This window comes from Ctenopharyngodon idella, chromosome 20 (genome assembly GCF_019924925.1).
Source record: "Ctenopharyngodon idella isolate HZGC_01 chromosome 20, HZGC01, whole genome shotgun sequence".
Classification (NCBI taxonomy): domain Eukaryota; kingdom Metazoa; phylum Chordata; class Actinopteri; order Cypriniformes; family Xenocyprididae; genus Ctenopharyngodon; species Ctenopharyngodon idella.
This window is the reverse complement of record NC_067239.1, coordinates 19,679,618-19,704,674: the sequence shown is the minus strand read 5'-3', so window position 1 is coordinate 19,704,674 and position 25,057 is coordinate 19,679,618. Positions and strand designations below refer to the sequence as shown.

Genomic DNA, 25,057 nt, shown 5'->3' with positions numbered 1-25,057 from the left:
CATGCCCAGCCATGAGAGGCTCCACACCTTTAGACGTAGCTGCCTCCTCTGTGATGGACAATAACAGTTTGGCTCTGGCACTAGAGGAACCTGATCTTGAGAAGGTAACTGGTTACATAACATCAGCCCTGTTCATGTAATACTTCTTAATATAATTAATAAAAATGACATATAGAAGGGTTCCTTGTAAAGAAAAAAAGTTAAAAGCTGATATTTTGATCCTCTAGTTTTGTTTTTGGTGGTTCAGTGTGAGGAATATACTTCATATGTGTCGCCACAGAATTTTTGGATGAAAAAACAAAGGCACCCTATAGATAAATTTCTGATGGTATATTTACAATTGAGGTTGAAGTTTCGGAAAGACTTATGACATTCACTGAGCTTTTAGTAGAGCACAGCAAGGGATCAGACTATAGTTCTTGTAATTTAATTGATGTATTGTGTTGCAATGCCTAATAAAGTTTCCTGCCAAATGGTTGCCAAATAAATTTGACTAAACCAGTTTTTAATGCCATTTGGATTTCATTTTGGATCCTGTCCATGTGTATTTCAGGTGGTTACATATCTGGCAGGCTGTGGGTTGCAGAACTGCCCAATGCTCATTGCCAAGGGATACCCAGACATTGGCTGGAACCCAATAGAAGGAGAACGTTATTTGTCCTTCCTACGGTTTGCTGTTTTTGTTAATGGTTAGTATTTATTTATTTTGTTTACAAAAATACTTGCTTTGGATAACTCTTTGTTTCGTGGTTAATAGAAAAAGACTTCATGATGCAAACATTTTTGTGTTTGTTCTGGTCATCTCAGGCGAAAGTGTTGAAGAGAACGCTAATGTCGTTGTGAAGCTTTTGATCAGGCGTCCGGAGTGCTTTGGACCTGCTCTTAGAGGAGAAGGAGGTCAAGGTTTACTCGCTGCCATGAAGGAAGCCATCAAAATCTCAGAAGATCCTACTTTAGACCTGCCCAACTTACCTGAAGGGGTTGCACCAACGTAAGACCGCTTAATTCTTCCATCCATCTGCATAATTTTCCATTTTATGTTAGGTTTGATTTAAAAAGGTAAGTTGTAGTTGAGATGTCCTTTGACCTCCGGAATGAGTGAGCTTGATTTAAAATAAGCAAGTCTGCTCTTTGTTTTGACAGGGTTGGGGAGTCTGAAGAGGAGGAGGAGGTCGCCCACATGGGCAACTCTATTATGTCCTTCTACTCAGCCCTTATTGATCTTCTGGGCCGCTGTGCACCTGAGATGCATGTGAGTGCTCCTTTCTGCCACATTTTATTGATTTACAAAGCTGGGGACAAAACTTGCAGTTTCCTTTAGTATAGTGCTGTTGAACTGTACACAGCCTCACTTTAATATAATACCGATGCTGTTTTACAGCTTATAAACAAAGGCAAAGGTGAAGCATTGCGTATTCGTGCCATCCTCCGTTCCCTAGTACCCACTAAAGATTTGGTTGGAATTATCAGTATTCCACTCAAAATGCCAGTCGTCAATAAAGGTTTGTACAAGTCACTAGATGCCTTTGAAAGAGTCTGAAGACATAATCTCTGAAACTCATTATGTGCCTAAGATTGATTGACGCTATTACTCTTTCAATGTCATCTTCATCCCTACGTGTCTCATTATCTGTGCTTCTTGTTCCGCAGTCATTATAACCCTAATGTCTTTTTGTTTCACTCTCTCGGCTACTTAGATGGCACTGTGACGGAGCCAGATATGAATGCCAGCTTCTGTCCAGAGCACAAGGCGCCCATGGTGCTTTTTCTGGACCGTGTCTATGGTATTGATGACCAAAGCTTCTTGTTGCACCTGCTGGAGGTGGGCTTCCTGCCAGACCTGCGAGCATCAGCCTCCCTAGACTCGGTAAGGGTGTTCTGCGGAGCAAAACAGAGAAAAGTCACAGATAAATTTACCATGCTTTGTGTGAAAAAGCCTAAAAGGTTCATTGATGTCAACCATCTAATATAGTGATTCAGCAGTAGCAAAAGTAGATATGAATATTAAAAAGAACCCATTTAACCTCTTTAACTTGAATGATTGCTATAGAATTAAGAATGTATTTAGTTTTGCATTATTATAATATTAAAATATAATTATAAAAATGTAAACATACAACTCAGTTACTTGATTTGTTTTTCGTGTTATTTTTTTGCATGCATCAGGAGGTGCTCAGGACCACTGAGACAGCCCTGGCCATGAACCGGTACATTGGATCCGCAGTGCTTCCTCTGTTGACCCGCTGTGCTCATCTGTTCACTCACACTGAGCACTATGCAATGCTCATTGACTCTACGCTTCACACAATCTATCGCCTCTCAAAGGGCCGATCACTCACCAAGGCCCAGAGAGATGCTATTGACGAATGTCTACTGGCCATCTGCATGTAAGAACCTCCTGAAAACCTTTAGCTGAGAGACTGGGATGGTTTTCTCAGCTCAGTGAAAACTCAAGCTGCATTTTTCATGCTAGATAACACTTAATTAAAGGTTAGGTATCATCTGATGTTATACGTTATACCTTTCATCTGATATTTATACTTTTTACAGGCATCTGCGACCGTCAATGCTACAGCAACTTTTGCGTCGTCTTGTGTTTGATGTCCCACAGCTTACAGAGTACTGCAAGATGCCCATTAAGGTAGGTTTAATAAACAATAAATGTACATATACTACCATTCAAAAGCTTGGGGTTGTTAGGATTTTTTTTTTGTTTTTTAAAGTTTTTGAAAGAAGTCTCTTATGCTCACATTTATTTGATTAAAACAGTAATGTTGTGGAATATTACTACAATTTAAAACAATTGTTTTCTATTTTAATATATTTTATTGTCTTGAGTATCACGTGATCCTTCAGAAATAATTCTGATATGCTGATTTGGTGCTTAAGAAACATTTCTTCTTATTAATTTTTTTTCCAGGACTCTTTGATGAGTAGAAAATTCAAAAGAACAACCTTTTTTTTTAAACTGAATTTTTTTATAACAGTTATAAATTTACTGTCACTTTTGATCAATTTAATGCGTTCTTGCTGAGCTAAATAATTTATTTAAAAAAAAACAATAACTTGTGACCCCCAATGGTAGTGTACATATCATCTTTATTACCCTTTGGCTCCATTATTCATTTTAGTAAGAACTTAAGAGGCAAATTCACTAAACAGTTTTTCAGCACAAAACCTGCATCTTATTCACTAACCACATGCAATTCTACTAAATTTCTAATTGCACTAAAATAGCACTGCAACATGACTGTTTAAATAAAGTCACTGTTTTAAATGCAAATGTGCCATATTTCGATTTAAATTACTATGTAAGTTCCACCTTATTCACAAAATTTCTTGGTGCTATTAAAAAAAAAAAAAAAAAAAAGACATTAAAGTGGATGTTTGTGTACATTTTCTGTTTATCATGCCAGCAGTGATTCATCAAATGATGATCAAATGGTGGAGACAAGTGTTTTAACCAAGCAAATCCAAACACAAAGTGTAGTCAAGCACACTTTCGACATTTTAAAGAGCTAAATCAAGTATGCCAGATACACTCTGACCCACAAGATGTGTTCCATACTAATTGCATTAAGGACATATCTTGTCGTGTGTTTGCGATGTTACCTGATAAGGGGGCACACTTCTTGATTTTTTTTATTCTTGGTTTTCCTCATTACAGTGAGGTCACTCGACTCACAGTTATAACTTCTGTGATTTGACAGCTTTACACACCCTGCACACACACAGAGCATCTGGATTACATATTACCTGATGCAACTGTCAATATGAGTCACCACAGATCCACTTTCTCATGAGCCTTTGATAGGCAGGTGTAAGCAGGTCATATTTTCCTCACAATTTCAGCACCTTGTCTCTCTGCTGGCAGCTGTCTCACCCCATCATAACCCCCTTCCACAGGGCAGGGTTATCAGAAGAGGGCTTCGCTCCACACACCTTTGAATTATTTAGTAACTATGAACCAATACAATTCCCTAAATCAAAACCAAATATAAAATCAACCCTTATTCTAGGAGAGTTATTATTTACCCAAAACAGTACTTATGTGAGTTTAAAGTATCCTGAATGTTGACAGCCTAATCCACATATCTGTTTATCCTTGCAGCTTTTGACGAAACACTATGAGCAGAATTGGAAGTACTACTGTCTGCCAACGGGCCTGGGCAGCTATGGAATGGCCTCAGAGGAGGAACTCCACCTCACCAAGAAACTCTTCTGGGGATTTTTTGATGCTCTTTCTCAAAAGGTACAAAACATACTTAAGTATAAATTTGGGCTGTCAATCAAACAAACAATGTATTCATAGTAATGACTTGTTATACCAATTATAATGAATTATTATGCCATAAAAATGCATTAAATAGACACTAAAAAGGTTGATTTGGAATTCCTCAATAATTTTCAATTGTTGGTCAAGGTACACTTCTGAGGTCATCCCATCAGGTTTTAAATTTTTAAGTTTTTTAAAGGGGACCTATAATGCCCCTTTTACAAGATGTAATATAAGTCTCTGGTGTCCCCAGAATGTGCCTGTAAAGTTTCAGCTCAAAACACCTCACAGATCATTTATTAAAACTTGTCAAATTTGCCGTATTTGGGTGTGAGCAAAAACACACCATTTTTGTGTGTGTCTTTTTAAATGCAAATGAGCTGCTGCTCCCAGCCCACTTTCTAGAAGAGGGTGTAGCTTTAACAGCTCGCGCTTTGGTTGCTCAGCAACAACAAAGTTGGAGAATCTCACGCAGCCAAAATGACGATTGTCAGTAACGGTGTTCAGCCTTACATTGTTCAAACTGGAGTCGGACACTAATGGAGAGACTTTTACAACTTTTAGAATGCATTGGGACGTTTCTGAATGGTTAGTGGATAAATTCGTCATGTTAATCTTTTGTGCAAATCCAGCGTTGAATTGACCCTGGAGAAGCAGTCCGGCGTAAAAATGACGGCATGGTAACAACACTCTACTACAACAACTCTTCCTCTTCTCTAAAGCAGCCCAACATGGCCTCAACCCCTTTGTTGCATGTTCCTGGGGGCAGTGTTTATGTAAATTTTGGGGTTTGTGATGTCAACAACCCGGGAAGAACCTCGTTGTAGTCCCAACCAGCCATTTGTTGTAGTCCTTAAAAAGCGATTTCTGTAAAAGAAAATATCTCCCTTTGCTTTGAACTTTGAGCGTCATAACTTTGCAGATGTTGTTTGTGCTCAAACAGCAACATTAGACACTAACTAAAGTTAAAAAAGTGAAATCATAATCAAGGGCCCCTTTAAAAAAAAATGTAAAAGCTGTGTTAATTTTAATATGATTCAGCTTTTATAAATCCACCACCTACACTTAGGTAGAAATAGTAGAAAAATCCCTTACTATTTGTGTGATTAAGGAAGTATGATTAATTGTATTATTTTTTATAGAATTAATAATGTTAAATAAAAAACACTACATTTATAGCCCCGCTATAGTTATTTCACTAAATTAATTAAACCACAAAGTTATTATCAAACCTTGCTCTTTGACTCCATTTTCTGTTTTGCAGAAATATGATGCAGAGCTTTTCAAGATGGCCATGTCGTGTCTGAGTGCCATATCCGGTGCAATACCACCTGACTACGTGGACTCCAGCCCTGGTTCCACATTAGTTAAGCAGGCCTCTGTGGATGCACAAGGCAGCTTCGACCCCCAGCCTATTAACACTGCTAAGTAAGTACCACAGAAACACTAAAAATCGCATGTAGACATCCTTTTATTTAAACTTTCTGTGGACTTCATTATATACTGTTTTGTATTTCAGCATTTCGCTGCCTGAAAAATTAGATTACATTGCAAGCAAGTTTGCTGAGCATACTCATGAGAAATGGTCCTCTGAGAAGGTTGGACAATGTTAAAACTCATCTCATTAATCTTGCGCATTCTATTGTGTCACTAGAGCTCTTCTTCTGTTGAAGTAGACAAAGGATGACTGCTTGTTTGTTCTTGTATGGTGATAGATCGCTCTTGGCTGGTCTGCTGGAGATAAATTAGATGACAAAGCTAAAACTCATCCGCTTCTGAAACCATACAAAGCTCTGAGTGAAAAGGTACACATAAAAACTAAGTCACATTCTTCTGTATTGACTTTTGTCTCTAACATAAATGCAAAGTTTAATCTACCCCAATCTGTCACTTTATATAGGAAAGGGAGACTTATCGCTACCCTGTGAAAGAAACTCTAAAGAGCATGTTGGCAATGGGATGGAACATTGAGAGGACCAGAGAAGGAGAGGCCATGTTTCAGCAAAGGGAAACAGAAAAACAGCGAAAGATATCAGAGTCCTCACAGGTAATGGTGGGGGGCATATCTTTCTTTATAGTGGCTATCAAATCAGTGCATTTAGGACATTGTGTTGCCTCCTCTTCACTTTACAGGGTGAGTTTAATCCAGCCCCACAAGATTTGGAAAATGTCATTCTATCAAGAGAACTACAGGCAAGTGTTAATCAAATTGTTAAAAAACAATACGTATCGCATAAATTGTGTATTAAACTGGTGATCATTTCAACAGGCAATGGTTGAAACAGTTGCAGAAAATTACCACAACATTTGGGCAAAGAAGAAGAAAAAGGAACTTGACAGTAAAGGTGATGCTTTTCTCCTGGGAAAAGTCTTGTTTGGCTCAATCCTGTCTATGCTGTCCCAGGTGCATTGACTCATTGTGTGTTGTCATCGAAAGGAGGAGGAAGTCATCCATTACTGGTACCGTACGACACGCTGACAGCGAAGGAGAAGTACAGAGACAGAGAGAAAGCCCAGGAGCTCTTTAAATTCCTGCAGGTCAATGGATATGCCATTAGCAGGTCAGTGTACTAACAAATTTTGTCTTGTATAATCAGAAAAAAAAACTGAATTAATGAGAAAAAAAATCTATTATTCAGCATGGATGCATTTATATATTAATAATGTTACTAAGTATGTATATTTCAAATAAATGCTGTAAACTTTCTATTCATCAAGAAATCCTGAAAAAAATCAGTTTTCACACACACACACACACACACACACACACACATACCCGTTTGTCGGGCTAGAGGGACAATTTTTGAATTTTTTCGCAAATCAGACTAGGCACAGGGCTGTGGGGACACCAGGTTCCAGTGGTGCTAGAGCTACAAAAAACATATCAAAAATCATGAAAAAAATCAGCGAACCTATACACAACTTAAAATTAAAAGATTTTCTTTGCACAACTGAGATATAAAAAAGGGCTATTTTTCAGACTTTCTAGTGGTTTGTAAAGACTTTTCTGTAACACAGTCTATAAGGACAGTGTGGTGTACAAGGTCAGTGATGTCATCATACATATACACTAAGTATAACCTGCTTTGAAAGGACACAAGGTCTGGAAGGCCAGTTCACCATACACACACACCGAGCGTAACCTGCTTTGAAAGGACACAAGGTCTGGAAGGCCAGTTCACCATACACACACACCGAGCGTAACCTGCTTTGAAAGGACACAAGGTCTGGAAGGCCAGTTCACCATACACACGCACCGAGTGTAACCTGCTTTGAAAGGACACAAGGTCTGGAAGGCCAGTTCATCATACACACACACCGAGTATAACCTGCTTTGAAAGGACACATGGATTATAAGACCAAAGTGACTGAGGCACACCATTATAACAATATGGATTATATTAAGAGTTCATTTTTGTTTTCTCTGTTGACTTCTGTTGTGCATTACAATTTGGCACATAAGTTGTAAATAACTCATCACATCTGGACATACTTTGCAGATAAGAGCATATCCACTAAGCATGGATAAGAGCAGGAAGAGCAGCAATAACCCCCCTAAGGGTAAACAGAACAGAACCAACATAATGTATTGCAGATATCATTAATGTTGGTATTAAATGTACAAAATAATTCAGGAATTTAGTCTGATTCAAGGGGAATTAGAATACCAAATCCTGACTGGACAAGAGGAGGAGCTGGGGATGGAGGAGGGTAAATGAGTACTGGAGAACGCGATAGCAGCTGATAATACTGAGGAGCTATATTATATATGTATGCTGTGATAGACGTCGTATTCCTATAGGTAGATGTGATCAGCTGACAGTCAGCTGATGCAAACTTGACTAAAGTTACCTGCCAGAATTGACGCTATACGCTTGATTTATGCTTGCTATTTTGTTGTTTTGTGGAGATTGCGAATAGGATCACAACTTGCTGAGGTCTCATAGTATATTTAGCTCATTAGTTGATTTCATTATGTTTGCCTACTAAACTTAACTCATCTGCATTTAAGCTAAAAATGTTGAAATAAATAATCTAGGTCATTATTAACACACAACACAACATTTGTTGAATCACTGAACTATATTTGATTGTCACCTCAAGAATCAATTCCTTAACAAAGGACAGCATTGAAAAAATTAAGGAAAATAAAAGTGAATCCTGACAATAAAAGGCCCAGGCTAACCACATAGCAAAACAAACAAAACAAAAAACACTGCCTGTGAGCAAAATAAATTAAAGTTACCTAAACCATTTCTGAACAAGGTAAAGGCTCAGGCTGTCCAAAAGTGCATTTAGTGTTTAGCATTTGACTGCCTTTTAAAGGCCAAGCCTCTATTGCGTACAAAATCTCTAATGTTTTGAATGGATCTTGTCTCCAAGATAGGTTGTTCCTTTTCCTTGCACTTCAGGCACTGCTCATTGGTGACAGTGACACCATTTTCAATAAAAGGCCTCATATGTTTCATCACAGCTTGTATCTCCTCCTCAGACCATGGTCTCTTCACACACCGCCTTGATGAAACACGGAAACCTAAACAATTTAAAGATCAGAAGATTAAAAAAAAGATAAAAGATCCTGCGAGATGTACAAACCCGATTCCAAAAAAGTTGGGACACTGTACAAATTGTGAATAAAAAAAGGAATGCAATAATTTACAAATCTCAAACTTATGTTATCTATATTCTATTGTGAATAAAATATATCAAATGTTGAAAGTGAGACATTTTGAAATGTCATGCCAAATATTGGCTCATTTTGGATTTCATGAGAGCTACACATTCCAAAAAAGTTGGGACAGGTAGCAATAAGAGGCCGGAAAAGTTAAATGTACATATAAGGAACAGCTGGAGGACCAATTTGCAACTTATTAGGTCAGTTGGCAACATGATTGGGTATAAAAAGAGCCTCTCAGAATGGCAGTGTCTCTCAGAAGTCAAAATGGGCAGAGGATCACCAATTCCCCCAATGCTGCAGCGAAAAATAGTGGAGCAATATCAGAAAGGAGTTCCTCAGAGAAAAATTGCAAAGAGTTTGAAGTTATCATCATCTACAGTGCATAATATCATCCAAAGATTCAGAGAATCTGGAACAATCTCTGTGCGTAAGGGTCAAGGCCGGAAAACCATACTGGATGCCCGTGATCTTCGGGCCCTTAGACGGCACTGTATCACATACAGGAATGCTACTGTAATGGAAATCACAATATGGGCTCAGGAATACTGCCAGAAAACATTGTCGGTGAACACAATCCACCGTGCCATTCGCCGTTGCCGGCTAAAACTCTATTAGGTCAAAAAAGAAGCCATATCTAAACATGATCCAGAAGCGCAGGCGTTTTCTCTGGGCCAAGGCTCATTTAAAATGGACTGTGGCAAAGTGGAAAACTGTTCTGTGGTCAGACGAATCAAAATTTGAAGTTCTTTTTGGAAAACTGGGACGCCATGTCATCCGGACTAAAGAGGACAAGGACAACCCAAGTTGTTATCAGCGCTCAGTTCAGAAGCCTGCATCTCTGATGGTATGGGGTTGCATGAGTGCGTGTGGCATAGGCAGCTTACACATCTGGAAAGGCACCATCAATGCTGAAAGGTATATCCAAGTTCTAGAACAACATATGCTCCCATCCAGACATCGTCTCTTTCAGTGAAGACCTTGCATTTTCCAAAATGACAATGCCAGACCACATACTGCATCAATTACAACATCATGGCTGCGTAGAAGAAGGATCCGGGTACTGAAATGGCCAGCCTGCAGTCCAGATCTTTCACCCATAGAAAACATTTGGCACATCATAAAGAGGAAGATGCGACAAAGAAGACCTAAGACAGTTGAGCAACTAGAAGCCTGTATTAGACAAGAATGGGACAACATTCCTATTCCTAAACTTGAGCAACTTGTCTCCTCAGTCCCCAGACGTTTGCAGACTGTTATAAAAAGAAGAGGGGATGCCACACAGTGGTAAACATGGCCTTGTCCCAACTTTTTTGAGATGTGTTGATGCCATGAAATTTAAAATCAACTTATTTTTCACTTAAAATGATACATTTTCTCAGTTTAAACATTTGATATGTCATCTATGTTGTATTCTGAATAAAATATTGAAATTTGAAACTTCCACATCATTGCATTCCTTTTTTATTCACAATTTGTACAGTGTCCCAACTTTTTTTTTTGCCGTTCAAAATTGCCAAACAAGCCGGAACTTGTGTAGACAAAATGTGTGTGAAAATAAACTGACTTTAGATCTGCTAAAAATCAAGTTTGATTGTTTTCATTAACATGACATTTCATTACACTGCTTGTTAAAAACAAAATACATCCAGCTTTATATGCTTTATATGTCTAACCAAACATAATGTAAGTGTTGAATGCACATTAGCAAGTGTGCCTAGTGATGGACATGGCACCGTATTTAAATGATACCTTGAGTAACTGAGTCAGGGAGATGAGGTGAACCAGAAGTTACACAGGCAGTGTTCCCCTGGTCATCTAAAAAAAAAAAAAATATTACACAGTATAAATGTATGGGCTTAAAGAGCCTGTCTGCCTACCAATCAAACACTTTGGGCATGGAGGGGATACATGAAAAACTGCAGACAGCCAATTCTATTATAATAACTATACTCATGGCAAAGTTGTTGAACCGGATGAAGTCAGGAGAGCGTGAATGTGCAACAATACCTTGAGTGATAATTTTACTAGGAAATGATGTAGATTTTACACAGGCCAAGTCTTCCTTGTTTTAAAATGATCATGCAAACTACTGAACACATCAAAATACTAGCCACAAAGCATATGCGTCACAATTAGGGATGGAACGATTACCGGTTTTACGATAAACCACGGTAAAAGGTACTGAAGGTTAGTAATATCGTTTAAATTTTAATTTTTTAATTTGATTATCACGATTTTGAAAACTTGCAGTAAATCCTATCCAGCCAGCATCAGTCTGGTGCAGATGCAGCGCGCAACGTTGTTTTTTGAATGAGAAGAAATGGCAGAAGGCAGTGACAGCGCCAGGAGATTTCAGCCTTCTAAAAGGACTAAATCTGAGGTGTGGTCATATTTTGGCTTTTACAAAAGTCCTGAGGGAAACTTAATAGAGTATGATCATCCTGTCTGCAGAACATGCAAGAAGAAAGTCGCTGCTATAATGGTAAACACTTCAAATCTGCAAACACAGGGCGAGTGGACTTTGACCTCAATACTAAAACTACATCTGAGAAATAATAATGTGAAGCTTCCACGAAGAAAAGTTCGCAGTAAATGGCTTTGAGCCAAAGACGAACTAACAAGTTCAGACAAGACTAGGGTGACATTTAAGGGATAATAATGTATATTCATTGTGCACTTATTACACAGATTTTCTTTACCACATAAATAATTACAAGGACATACTGAATTGAGATTAATGTTTTATATCTAACCTGCTTATAAATCCATTTTGTACAGTGTACAAAACAATCGTCCAGACAAGATGATCACAACAAGTTATAGTAATAATTGTAGTATTATTAGTAAAGTCTGATTTTCATTTCAATACAATCAAAAACAGAGACGCAAGTGGCATTAATGAAACGAGAGAGGGTGTCCGTTGTGATACGTGGATGTGCGCTGTTATAATGCATTATTGCGCTACTGACGATGGTTATCATAAGGAAGGAAATGCCACAGAATAGAATCTTGCTTAAAGTGCATAGAGCTGCTTGATTTATTTGTCGTTTGTTTATTTTGAAATATAAAAGTTGTTGAAATGTTTTCAGTGTGTGCATCTGTTCTTTTTGAACACTTTCATCTTATTTTAACAAAACCATAATAATATTGATAATCGTGATAACTTGGGTCACTATAATCATGATATGAAATTTTCATACCGTTCCATCCCTAGTCACAATGAAGAGAGATGACACAAAGTTAAGCTTCTAACAAAGTTTCTAACCATCGTACTACTGGAAAATTCCTGACTAAAACATTTTTAATACACTCTAATGAACCCACAGATCCCAGCTCATTACATGAGATATGTTGGGCAAACTTCGGGTCCAACATTGAGATCATACCTTGAGCTGCAGACTCAGAGAGGTGAGGCGATCCAAAAGTCACAGAAGCCAACATTTCTTCATTGTCTAAAAACAAAAGACAAAAAAAAAAAAAAAAAAAAAAAAACCCAATGGTATCGACTACACAGCAAAGAGGGTAGGCAATAAAAAGTTCATACATGTTTGAAATAACAGTAGGCTGTTATCTAAATGTATAAAAAAAGCCTATTTTAAATATTTCACCAATGCAATTGAAAAATTCGCAACAGAATACAACAATTTCAGTAGCCTTGGGAGCCAATTTTAACAGTACCTTGCAATGTGGAAACATTAGGGAGTTGCTGTGATCCGGTATCCATATCGTCTATGTCATCTATTAAATTACATTGTAAAAATGTTATCAAATGTTATTACACCAACCATATACACATACACCAAGTAGATTTAACAACATGTAAATGATTCATACCACCAATTTCGTCCAGAGATTTTCCTTGAATATCCTTCACACTTCCCTTCTCCATAGCCATAAGCAGCTTTGAGATCTTAGCTAGCTGAATTGTTGATTGGGGCAGTCGATAGTACTCTCTATGCACCCTAATATCATGACCGAGAAAATCGGCCAGCTGGTCCAGTTCATTATCTTTCAAGTTCATGACTTGGCTTATTGTGGCGATCTGTTTGCGAAGGTTAGTTGATCTGAGGTTTTGAGGATCTTCGGCTCCACAAGCATCTGCAAATTGACCGAACTGCCCTCTGTAGTGACCATCACTACAAGGAATAGCGAAGAGGTAATTGTTGTTTTCAGTTACTCCACACTCTTTCCTCTTACTAATGAGGAGTGACAGGTTAGCAGTCATATCAGGAGTCAGGATCACAGCAACCTTTCGTCCTTTTTTTCCCCTCAGTTCCACTCTGGCAAATTGTTTGCAAAGTCTCTTCTCAACTTCTGTAAGCCCAGTGCTTATGTCATCGTTTAGTTGGGACATGTCACGATCTTCAAAATTTTTTACAGTCATCCGTGCCACTTCACCTTCCCTCCTCCTATTAAACAAAATGACTTGACAGAGGGTCACCTTTGCTAGTGCTGCATAAGTGCCTGCTGTTGGGTTATTGGCTAGTTTCTCCTTAGTCAATTCCACTTGCTGACCAAGATATAACTGTAGCTTCTGAACGTCTTTGGCCAGTGGAAGCCTGGTGCTCTTGTTGTATTTTGCCTCACTCAGGTTTGATAAGGCAGAATGGGAAACTAATTCAGACCACTTTGTTTCATGAAGTGTATGAAACCTCCTGATGGAATCAATCACCTCTTGGTCCTCTTCCATGAGAGCACGACACATGATGAGGTCACTTATCTTTCTGAGAGAATGCCCAATTTTCAGGGCCAAACTTGGGGCTTTGAATGTGTTGTTTTTGTTATCAAAACCTGAAACTCTCTTGACAGCACTAGTAAGAATAAAGAAGTTGCCTGGTTTTATTGCCTCTTCCATGTTATGGATTCTTGTTGTGTGGCGCAAAGTCACAAGTAATCTCCCAAGTTCCCTTACTTTCTGTCTTATATACTCATGCTTTGATCTGTCACTTCCATGCTTATTAAAGAGGGACTGGGAAAACTGCATGAGATAATGATCATTCCTTATAGCAGTGGACACATCATCCTTGTGCATTTTGCCCAGCACTGACCAAAGTTCACTTGAAATTGGCTGGGACATTGTGGATTGAGCAGATGCTATACCAAAGACTCTCTCTCTCAACTCAGGTCCCTCTTCAACATTATTCTCTGGTCTAAGAGCACATCTTTTCATATGTCGAGAAAGCTCTTTTCTGGATAACATACCTTTACAGTACAAGCAGTAATCATACGTCTCAGGGCTGCTGCTCTGTTTGGAACTCCTTTTCACTTTAAGACATCCTGATCCTGTGATTTTAACAACCGAGTTGTGCTTGAAGTTGCCAAGGTTTCGGAATTTCTCAAGAAGAACCTTTCGGTCTTTTGATGATTTGGGGAACTGGAGTGCCTGTGCGATTTCAGCATTTTCATTTACATGCCTCTCGAGATGACGTGCAAATTTTGTTTGAGGTTTTCCACATACAAAACAATAATTGACGTGGCTTTTAAGGAATTTTGCTGATTTGGTTGGGGATTTACTTTGGCCAAGAATATCCACAGTATCCTTTTCGTTACTCGCATCTTTTGTTTTCTGCTGGTATGACTCTGAGCTATCTGGTTCTGGTTCGGGGTCACTTTGGTCACTTTGGAGATCAGAAGTAGTTTCTAGATCCATCAGGATATTCTTACAGTTGTCCTGTATATCTATGGTCTGTTCTTGTTCAGCAAAAGTAACACCTAAATCAGGCATATTAGTGGTATGGGACTTTTTGGATGGTTCAGGCAACTCAACACTCAACTCTGTCCCTGAGCTTTCTGGATCCGATACAGACTCTGGGATGTACTCGTCATCAGATGAGACATCATCCTGTAAAGTACATTAAATTAACTAATTAATTAATTAATTAATTTAATTAATTAAATACAGCATACAGAAATACACATGGGAAGGATGGATGTCAAAAACAAACTGCTAAGAGCCATCACATTGATATTAAGCATATTATACTTCAATGTACACTTACATCTGATATATCCCAGTCTTCTGAGGATTTCTGGAGGCAGATTTTATGCCACACACCACAGCATTCTTCACAGACAAAATTAAGCAAACCACAGCGTTAGACAACAATTGATCAGTTTCCCATGCTGACCAATTACATACTCATTTTCTTATTAAATGCAAACACAGCTTCACACTTATGAAACATACAAAATCAAGAAATGCAACGGTTCAGTACAAATGCACAGTTTGAGTGATGGCTAACATTTTCCATTTAGACTGGTTTCAACCATTAAGGTAGAATTCACTGGAGTGGCAGAGCATTTACATTACCCATTCAAAGTCAAAGTTAAAAAAAAAAATTATGTAGTGATCCCACACATCACACATTAAATTCACTAACGCCACTAAACATAAGCATAAAGTGAACTGAAAACTAAAGCATAAAGTGAGTTCAGAATGAAAAGCAGGATTTTTTGAAAAATGACTGTTCAAATGGTGCATTCTGATGGGATTTCCAGACAGATACAAACAGATTTAAACTTACAAATATGATATATGGCATCGTCTTAATCAAGAAATTTGAGATTCTGATTATAAAACATTGTTATTGTAAAAACAGACAAATTAGTAGCCTGACCTGACCAAACACATTCTTTTTTTAATGTGTAATATGCAAGGTGTGAGGCCATATAGGCTATGTTTCAGAATGCATCCTTGGCCCAAAGACTTCTGGCAGAATGGTCTAATGTGGAACAAATGCTGAAATGTTTATCCTACATTAATTAATTAAGGCTTGTGAGAATAAAAGGAATTCTTCCAAAAAGTAATTGGAAAGGTGTGGAGACACCTACAAGCATTTGGATTGCCAATTGCTTGGTGGATCTATTGAATTAGGTCTGAATTTATTAGGCCTAAAGTTTTTGTTCATCATGACCTTTTATATACAGTATATTTATCTTCTCAATTAGCCAAACTAAATTCGAAGTCCACTCGAAAAGCCCACTCGATCTATTATCAACTCAGATGAATAAAGATGACCCAGTGACTTATTGGAAGGCACAAAGTTAGAAAAAGTTAGAAAAAAAAAAAACACATGGAAATGCTTATTGGACAGATACTTTGAGTACGTAGACATTCTAAGAAATTTGCAAGTTTGATGCAATGTTTGCTCGAAGGGTTTAACATCATCTTCTAAGTTTGTGAGCATATGCGTGATTACAGAATGACTTCAGCAATGACCTGAGCACACCACGGACTTGAGGGCATTTTACTTGTGTTGATACTAACTTAGACATAATGAAATGTTTGTGCGTTATGCTTTTCAGCCAAGCTAATCTTTAAAAATGCTGATGAAGCAGCACAAACATTACGTACACACATAGCGGATCAAACCAAGAACTGCGGTTTTTGCATTGGTGTCGCAAATATGAGCTTGTTGAAATTCGTCTATACAACAGTTCAAACAGTGGCGTTTCGCTTATTGTGCAATTGGGTTAACATTGCAAGTGAATAAAGTCCATGAAAGACGCATTTAGCTGAGCTGCAGCGAACCGAATGAAAGAGAGAAACATTTGCGAGGATTTAAGGTTGTAGCCTAACATCGCTTCACGTCAATGGCCAATTTTGATTCCAAAATGGTAAATTTTGCCAAAAGTTTAGTTTGCAGTATGCTCTCTGTTCTCTGCCATATGCCTCAGCTTGCAAACTCACTTGCGTGGTATGTCATAGTATCTGCCACTACAGTGTTTTCCACCGCAATGGTTTGAACTGATAAAACATTCAAGCAACATGTTTTTATGCTTTATAGGTGTGAGTCTGGAACTGACTCATGGCATGAAATTAAACTACTTATGGTATACTAAGAAATGCATTAATTAAAAGAAGATGAATAACACACTTACGTTTGCATCTTACACCGTGCCATCTGATAGATGTCAAAGGTGAATGGCATATCCAGCATTTATCAATTCTCACTGATTCAAAAACCAGCTTATGGATTGTACACTGTGGGGAAAAAAAAAAAAATATATATATATATATATAATAATAATAATAATAATAATAATAATAATTCAAAACTTGAAATAAAACACCTTTACACACAAATTATATCATGAATTAAAAAAAAAACAACAACATTTGGATGTTTTACTTTCACACAACCTTTTCTACAAATCCTTCAGGAGAGATGAAAAGGGGGAAAGAAGTTACTTTTGAGATATAATGGCGACGCATATCTATTCAGTTCCTGTGACTTATGTTAAGCTTGGCTAACTGTTTGGGCGTCACTCATCACACACACAAGAGAAAGATATGCTTCTACTTGGAACTCTTGGGATGATGGCAAAGACAATTCCTCTAAATAATGAAGTAAACCTTCATCTGGCATTTAAAAAACACAACACATCTAGTTTCTGAACCTGTGTCCAAAGCCAAATTTAGATTTACCCTGCTTAACTTCTAATATCTGTTACCCGAATCTATTTAAGTAAAGCAAAAGTAAAAACAATTCTAAGAAACTAAAGTAATTTTGTGAAAAAAAAGTAAAGATCTGTGTACGTGTGTGTGTGTAACACAGACAAACTCAAGGTATGCAAGGACACTGTCCTTTGGACTTGTAATGACATCCATGCTCAAACCTTGAGTCTTCCACTGTTGAACTCCCAGTGGCACACTCAGAAAAACACCAGTGTTGGGGGGACACCGTGGTTAGAAAAGACCATCCATACTGAATAGAGGCCAGTTCCACCACAGCTGCAAGATGTTTACTAAAACACTGAAAATTGTGTTCCATGGAACATCACAGTACTTCTAACCATTGGTCAATTTCAAAACAAAGGTAAATTCAAACTCACCTCACAAGCAGAGTCGTTTGGCGCGGCTCTGGATGATTGACACGCTGATCTCGATTCGGTCTCTGTACAAGGGAACACAGGGAGATTCAGTGCTTGGCTTTTCTCAAGTCATAAAAACACATATAGGCATAACATACTCAACTCACATCCCTGACAGACAAAAGTCTACTCAAAATATCCATCAAGACGCAAAGTAAAACTCAAGTTAAACTAAAAACTTTAACTGACCACTGGAAAGGTCTGTTGAGAACACAGGGGGTGACACCTCCTGGTGCTGGACACCAACTTCTCCAATCCCCTCTTTCGCAGAAGAAGTGTCACATTGACCTCTGACACAATGCACCTAAAAAAAAAGAACCGCAATATGCAAAGATGAACAGGCATCAACTGGTACAGTGTCCATTTCACCTAAGAGGGACACCCTCACTCAAACCTTTAAGTTTATGACACTCAAAATGATGTAGACAGGGGAACACAATGTTAAATGATGACTATCTGTACCGACAAAGATTCAGACTGTACCTGCAGTATTATTGTAATTAACTGATAAATATGTCCCTTATGAAACTAAACATTCATACATCCCGTAATAAACAGCTGAATTCAAACTAACCTCATGCTCAGGGCTGTCTGGTGTGGGACTGGATGACTGACACTCTGCTCTCAATTCGGTGTCTGTTGAAGAGAACACAGGACATGAAGGCACAGTGCTTTGCAAGACCCCAGTATTTACCAGGCATTGCTTATTCAAGCAGGGACTCACCTCTGAATAAGTCTGTAGAGAAAACATTGGGTTCCAAGTCATGGGCGTGGTCACCAAGCTCTGCAACGGAGTGTTGGCCAGAAGGGATGCTTGCACTATTTTGCTGTGTATAAAAAGTTGAACAGATACAGTAAACATCTTGCAGCTGTGGTGGAACTGGCCTCTATTCAGTATGGATGGTCTTTTCTAACCACGGTGTCCCCCCAACACTGGTGTTTTTCTGAGTGTGCCACTGGGAGTTCAACAGTGGAAGACTCAAGGTTTGAGCATGGATGTCATTACAAGTCCAAAGGACAGTGTCCTTGCATACCTTGTGTCACACACAGTTCAATTTTTACTTTACCTTTACTTCATACTAAATTACTTTCTTTTATTACAATTGTTTTTACATTTCTTGCTTTACTTAAATAGATAGTCCAGGGTTAATAAACCCTTCCCTTGCTGTTAGGGGTGGCAGTGCTGTGGCTAGGAAGAAGGAGAATAATCGGTACAGCATTGACCGAAGTTGTAGGCTAAAGCTAACTGAACTGGGCAGGGAAATGACACTGAAATGGAGTTTCCTTCCCCTATCAGATTGTGTTACCTGCTGTTTTGCTTTTAGTCTATGGTGTAAAAAATGTTCTTGTTCTTCCTATTGACAGCACTCGGTAACCTCAAACAACAGGTCTATAGGTTGATTTACCCTGAAGTTTAGCTTTTAGTGTTACGCAAAGCCTTTGATAGGTAGAGATTCCTGTTGGCTTTTTCATTTTTATAGCAATGGCGTGCTTCAAACATCATGTAGTTCCTCCGCACCTGTAGAGAAGTTTTGTTCCAATAAAATGACAGCAGGGGTAGTGAGGAATGATTTTTCTCACATTTGAATTTGAATTAGCTCAATGCAAAAGTTTTAAGTTAGTCTTTTTTTTAATCATCAATTTCAAAAGGAGCTATGATTATCATTATTTTGACATTAGAAACAATTTGCAGTGGTTTGTGGTATAAGCTCTTTTACTTGGACAATAGCATATCTATATAGTCTTTTATTGTTTACTTTTTTATTATTGTTATGAAATGTTTTCTGGTCATTATTTACCCCGTAGTTAGCAAAGTATGTTTTTTTTTTTGTGTGTGTTGGTATTTAAATAATTGAAATTTTTTTCTTGTCATCCTACATAGTTGTGAAAAATTTAGTACATGTGGCTTTAAACTCTGTCTTAGTACAACTTTATAATAAACGTATAGGTGGTATCCAAGTTCTCATCTGCAAACCGATAGGGGAAGGAAATTCCATTTCAGTGTCATTTCCCTGCCTGGTTCAGTTAGCTTTAGCCTACAACTTCGGTCAATGCTGTACCGATTATTCTCCTTCTTCCTAGCCACAGCACTGCCACCCCTAACAGCAAGGGAAGGGTTTATTAACCCTGGACTATCTATTTAAGTAAAGCAAGAAATGTAAAAACAATTGTAAGAAAAGAAAGTAATTTAGTATAAAGTAAAGGTAAAAAAGTAAAAATTGAACTGTGTACGTGTGTGTGTAACACAGACAAACTCAAGGTATGCAAGGACACTGTCCTTTGGACTTGTAATGACATCCATGCTCAAACCTTGAGTCTTCCACTGTTGAACTCCCAGTGGCACACTCAGAAAAACACCAGTGTTGGGGGGACACCGTGGTTAGAAAAGACCATCCATACTGAATAGAGGCCAGTTCCACCACAGCTGCAAGATGTTTACTAAAACACTGAAAATTGTGTTCCATGGAACATCACAGTACTTCTAACCATTGGTCAATTTCAAAACAAAGGTAAATTCAAACTCACCTCACAAGCAGAGTCGTTTGGCGCGGCTCTGGATGATTGACACGCTGATCTCGATTCGGTCTCTGTACAAGGGAACACAGGGAGATTCAGTGCTTGGCTTTCCTCAAGTCATAAAACCACATATAGGCATAACATACTCAACTCACATCCCTGACAGACAAAATTCTACTCAAAATATCCATCAAGACACAAAATAATCATCTAAAAATGGCCTGATATTGCCACATGTTTTTTCCATGCTGCAAACCCTCAGGCATGCCATGCATTGCCAGAAGTTAACATTTACTCAAAACTTTAACTGACCACTGGTAAGGTCTGTTGAGAACACAGGGGGTGACACCTCCTGGTGCTGGACACCAACTTCTCCAATCCCCTCTTTCGCAGAAGAAGTGTCACATTGACCTCTGACACAATGCACCTTAAAAAAAAAACAAAAACAAAAAAAATGCAATATGCAAAGATGAACAGGCATCAACTGGTACAGTGTCCATTTCACCTAAGAGGGACACCCTCACTCAAACCTTTCAGTTTATGACACTCAAAATGATGTAGACAGGGGAACACAATGTTAAATGATGACTATCTGTAGCAACAAAGATTTTCAGACTGTACCTGCAGTATAATTGTAATTAACTGATAAATATGTCCCTTATGAAACTAAACATTCATACATCCCGTAATAAACAGCTGAATTCAAACTAACCTCATGCTCAGGGCTGTCTGGTGTGGGACTGGATGACTGACACTCTGCTCTCAATTCGGTGTCTGTTGAAGAGAACACAGGACATGAAGGCACAGTGCTTTGCAAGACCCCAGTATTTACCAGGCATTGCTTATTCAAGCAGGGACTCACCTCTGAATAAGTCTGTAGAGAAAACATTGGGTTCCAAGTCATGGGCGTGGTCACCAAGCTCTGCAACGGAGTGTTGGCCAGAAGGGATGCTTGCACCACTGAGCTGTGTCTAAACAAGTTAAACAGAAAAATGCACATGTGAACTTGGACATCACCTGCACAATTGTGTTATTGTACAGTTGAACTGACTAAAGTCCCATTGTTGTAAAACAATGGGACTTATTGCTTTAACAGACAGCCGTATTCAACCTCACCTCACAAGCAGAACTGCCTGATGTTATATTGCAGTACTGGACTTCTGGTCTCTCTCTGGTCTCTGTAGAATACAGGAAAGAATATGAGGAAGGCCAGGGAGGGTGGGGTTGTGCATCACTCTAGAAGCAACCACACCATCACTGGTTCACATCCTATATAGACAATACATTTATATGCCCACCATAACTAATGTAAAACATTATGTCAAACAGTCACTGACCTTCAATAGAGACTGTGGATGACATGGCTTGGTCTTGGAAACGGTCTTTAATAGACTCTTGGGCAGCAGTGCTTGTAACAGTAGGGGGAATCTACAAAACATACAGATAACCTTGCTGGCATCACCTGGGAGAGTCATGCAAGCTCAAGATTAACCTGACAAGATTGACTGAAAACCACAGTGAATACCACCAAGAAGTGACTTCTGTTTTTTGGTTATAATTGTTGGCACTAACAAGCGATAGGTATTGTGTAATCTCTGTGGCATCATGAAACTGACACAGCTTAACACACAGTAGCTTTTAAGACAGAGATGATTTCATTGTTATCAAGATGTCTAGATGTATAGGCTTTAAACCTTGACACCAATTCATAAGAAAAAAAAAAAAAAAAAAAAAAAAAAAAAAAAAAAAAAAAATCAAAATGACCCACCTCTTTACGCCAGGGCCATTCTTTCCCACCATAGTCATAAGTGATTTCAGTTCCTGCTGTAATTTCCTTCAGTGCAAAAAGGCAGAGATGTGGCTTCCCTTCTGCTTCGATCAACTTCATTCTGCAATTTGGTGCCTTGTGCTCATCGTTTACCAGTCGCCCAAATGACCCATCTTCAAGTGCTCCATCAATACTGCAAATTTACAAACATCATGCACTAAACAGACGTTTATAGTGACACGCTTTTGAATTGTACTTTAATTTGTAAGCAACTACACTAATGCCAACATCCAATACAAGTATAGTTGTTCGATGCATAGTTTAAAGAGCAACATGAGATCTTTACTTCAGAAATCCTGACTTCTCACTATAGAAATCTAAACATATTAGTCATTCTGAACCTACCACCATGTCTTCCGCTTCCATATGAAGTCAAACATGAAGACCGAACATTCATTGTGGTACAGTTTACGTCTATGTTCAGCTTCAGCTGCATCAATGAGCTCCCCTCTATACTCCACCACAAAGTCTCCTTGATTGAAAACAGCTAAAGTGAAGATACCACGACCTGCAGACACAACCTCATTAAAGACACAGAGGTAGAAGACTATCCACTGGATACAACTCAGCACTGCAAATAATCACATAAAATTGAATTATTCCTATAAATTGCTACTATGCAACATTGTGTTTTTTTTTTTTCAATTCTACATGTAGAATAATGAATACATGTCCAAGTGTAGAATACAGCAACAGACAGGCCCACTATTAACTAAAATATTATTAAAATACTATTAACAACTTTAATTTATATTGATGTTTGTACAATTAATAGTCATAGACTTAAAACCACTGGTCATAATATCAGTTCAAGAACCAGTGACGTGTAACCCCTCAGTCTAGCCTGCAGTGTGTCAAAGTCACTCACCTTTAACTGGATTAATATATTTGATTTCTAACATTGAATTCTTGTCTCTTCCTGCAAGGATGTGATTAATGGCATCCTGAAGGGGAGTAGTTCTCCGTGGCATGACAGAATTTGCTAAGGAAATTAAGAACAAAAATGTAAACAACAACACAACTTCACTACTTTTTATCTCACTAATAGCATGGGTATTCAAACAGTTTCAATTGAGTTCTATGTTTTCATAACATTCACATAACATTTCCCCGCTGTCAGTATATCAATATATTTTAAGTTCTGTGAGGGGACATGCACAGACAAACAGATGGACACAAGGGTCTAATTTCAATACCCTAAAACATTATCTCCCGGTTTCACAGACAAGGCTTAAGCTAGTCTCAGACTAAAATGCATGTCTGAGCTGTTTTAACTGGAAGCAACTTGCACTGACATATCTTAAAATATGTCAGTGTCATTGTTTTGTCTCAAGATGCACACCAGTAATGTATTTTTCTAAGGCACGTTTATAAAAGCTACTTAAATGTCCTAATTGAACTAAGGCCTAATCCTGGCTTTGTCTAAACCCTGTCTGTAAAACCGGGCGTTAGATCTCTTAGAAATGTAATGTGCTTCACTAATACAACTATAAGAGTGCAAAACAATATAATGCAATTTAAAAAGGTAAAACTTTACAATATTTTATAAACAAATATGTGCAGCGTATACTGAAGAATGCGTCCTGTCATCCCTGTTACTCTTGTCAGTCCTGTTACTATGACGTCAATCCTGTTACTGTCATTAATTTCATAAAAAGTATAAAAATTATATTTGTAATGGCCTTCCAAGTTTTTCCATTGTAACCCTATCTATATTGTATTTTTGACAAAGGCCTTCTTTTAATATCTCTCTTGTAAACATATATATTCTTTTCTTAATTGACATGTGATCACCCTCCAAAATTTGTATGTTCTTGGTCATTTGAATGAAAAAAAAAAAAATCCAAAATTTGAAACAATCCCAGTGAAAAGAGGGACTAAAATACTGCTCATATATGTGAAAACTATTGCGTAGTTGTAATTAAAACTATTGTATAGTAACGCATGCGTCTATAACAGGCATGACAAAAATATCAAAACATGAGGTTTTGTAGTCATAAAATAATAATAAAAAAATACATAGCCTGAGATGGCACAATACAATTTCTTGTCCTTTTAAGCTGTCTTCATTTCATGGATATTTAAAACAAAGCGATTAAACTTATTTTTTTAATTTGCCAAAGTTGAAAAGGCCCTGATTTCGTGGAATGACCCGTTTTACTGTTAAGTTTAACTTTGTATTGTTGTTATTTGTATGTCGCTTTGGATAAAAGCGTCTGCTAAATACCATAACCATAAACATACTTCTCATTCGAACCTATTAAAACGTTTTGTAATTGATTTCTTACCTGTTCTCCACAGCGTGCATTTCCAGAACTCCCGGGAAAATGAATCAGCTGATGACAATCGAAGCTCTCTCCCATCCAGCCAATCAAAATGAGTCATGCTAATATGAGCATGCGCAGTGATGAATTAGCGTCTAATTTCGCGCGTTGTGTATAATGTCCCGCGTTTGTGTATAATTTCCCGCGCTTGTGTGTCGCTGCATGCAGGGACCACAACAACAGATAGGGGGCAGTGTCGGACACACAAATATACAACATATGTCAGGTTTTTGGTATACAAAGACTTTTGAGAAAACCACTTTTTAGGTATTAAAACATGCTGAGAAAAGGTTTTATACGGTTCATTTTTATGAGGACAGCCAACTGTCCTCCTATACCAGAGGGTCCTCATTGCTCGGTGAAATGTCTTGAAATCTGTCCTTCTATGCCTCAAAACAAACACACACACACACACACACACACACACACACACACACACACAAAAAAGCAGCACAACTGTTTTTAACTTTGAAATAATAAAAAAAAGTTTCTTAAGCACCAAATCAGTGTATTAGAATGATTTTTTTTGTGCTGTGTTGGGTCACCACTTGATTTACAAT

At 38.1% G+C, this 25,057-nt stretch overlaps 2 protein-coding genes across 17 annotated transcripts in view; one reads left to right on the top strand and one right to left on the bottom strand.

Moving 5' to 3' along the window:
• Window positions 1-25,057, top strand: part of ryr3 (ryanodine receptor 3) — a 101,038-nt gene that overhangs the window by 53,404 nt on the left and 22,577 nt on the right. For all 8 annotated transcript variants that reach the window (XM_051874141.1, XM_051874139.1, XM_051874136.1 and 5 more), the window contains 16 exons: window positions 1-104; window positions 554-689; window positions 808-991; window positions 1,144-1,252; window positions 1,382-1,502; window positions 1,698-1,867; window positions 2,167-2,387; window positions 2,551-2,641; window positions 4,112-4,252; window positions 5,541-5,704; window positions 5,796-5,874; window positions 5,992-6,081; window positions 6,177-6,323; window positions 6,410-6,469; window positions 6,546-6,621; window positions 6,714-6,837. In XM_051874141.1, coding sequence (XP_051730101.1) covers window positions 1-104; window positions 554-689; window positions 808-991; window positions 1,144-1,252; window positions 1,382-1,502; window positions 1,698-1,867; window positions 2,167-2,387; window positions 2,551-2,641; window positions 4,112-4,252; window positions 5,541-5,704; window positions 5,796-5,874; window positions 5,992-6,081; window positions 6,177-6,323; window positions 6,410-6,469; window positions 6,546-6,621; window positions 6,714-6,837 — 2,017 coding nt within the window. The remainder of the gene's footprint in view (window positions 105-553; window positions 690-807; window positions 992-1,143; window positions 1,253-1,381; window positions 1,503-1,697; window positions 1,868-2,166; window positions 2,388-2,550; window positions 2,642-4,111; window positions 4,253-5,540; window positions 5,705-5,795; window positions 5,875-5,991; window positions 6,082-6,176; window positions 6,324-6,409; window positions 6,470-6,545; window positions 6,622-6,713; window positions 6,838-25,057) is intronic.
• LOC127501876 (uncharacterized) lies at window positions 7,036-24,933 on the bottom strand. 9 transcript variants are annotated; one of them, XM_051874144.1, is made up of 20 exons: window positions 23,042-24,933; window positions 22,519-22,681; window positions 22,114-22,306; window positions 21,683-21,773; window positions 21,462-21,523; window positions 21,208-21,316; window positions 21,058-21,119; window positions 20,658-20,772; window positions 20,355-20,416; window positions 18,553-18,655; window positions 18,403-18,464; window positions 18,018-18,132; window positions 17,790-17,851; window positions 16,836-16,938; window positions 14,954-15,018; window positions 12,789-14,796; window positions 12,633-12,692; window positions 12,341-12,406; window positions 10,704-10,769; window positions 7,036-8,810 (listed from the first exon to the last, which is right to left on the bottom strand). In XM_051874144.1, the coding sequence occupies exons 1-20, from the start codon at window positions 23,142-23,144 to the stop codon at window positions 8,572-8,574; spliced, it is 3,909 nt and encodes a 1,302-aa protein (XP_051730104.1). In that variant the 5' UTR covers window positions 23,145-24,933; the 3' UTR covers window positions 7,036-8,571. The 9 variants fall into 9 exon arrangements, with proteins under 9 accessions (XP_051730104.1, XP_051730105.1, XP_051730106.1 ...); XM_051874145.1 differs by having other exon boundaries at window positions 22,114-22,681; XM_051874146.1 differs by lacking the exons at window positions 18,018-18,132; window positions 18,403-18,464; window positions 18,553-18,655; window positions 20,355-20,416.

Excerpts from the sequence above, each read along its gene's own strand:
- LOC127501876 (XM_051874144.1), bottom strand. The coding sequence starts at position 23,144 with ATGCCACGGAGAACTACTCCCCTTCAGGATGCCATTAATCACATCCTT. Across the intron at positions 18,133-18,402 it reads CAGACAGCCCTGAGCATGAG|GTGCATTGTGTCAGAGGTCA; the intron begins GTTAGTTTGAAT and ends CTTTTTTTTTAG. Across the intron at positions 15,019-16,835 it reads GCACGGTGTAAGATGCAAAC|AATGCTGTGGTGTGTGGCAT; the intron begins GTAAGTGTGTTA and ends TTGTCTGTGAAG.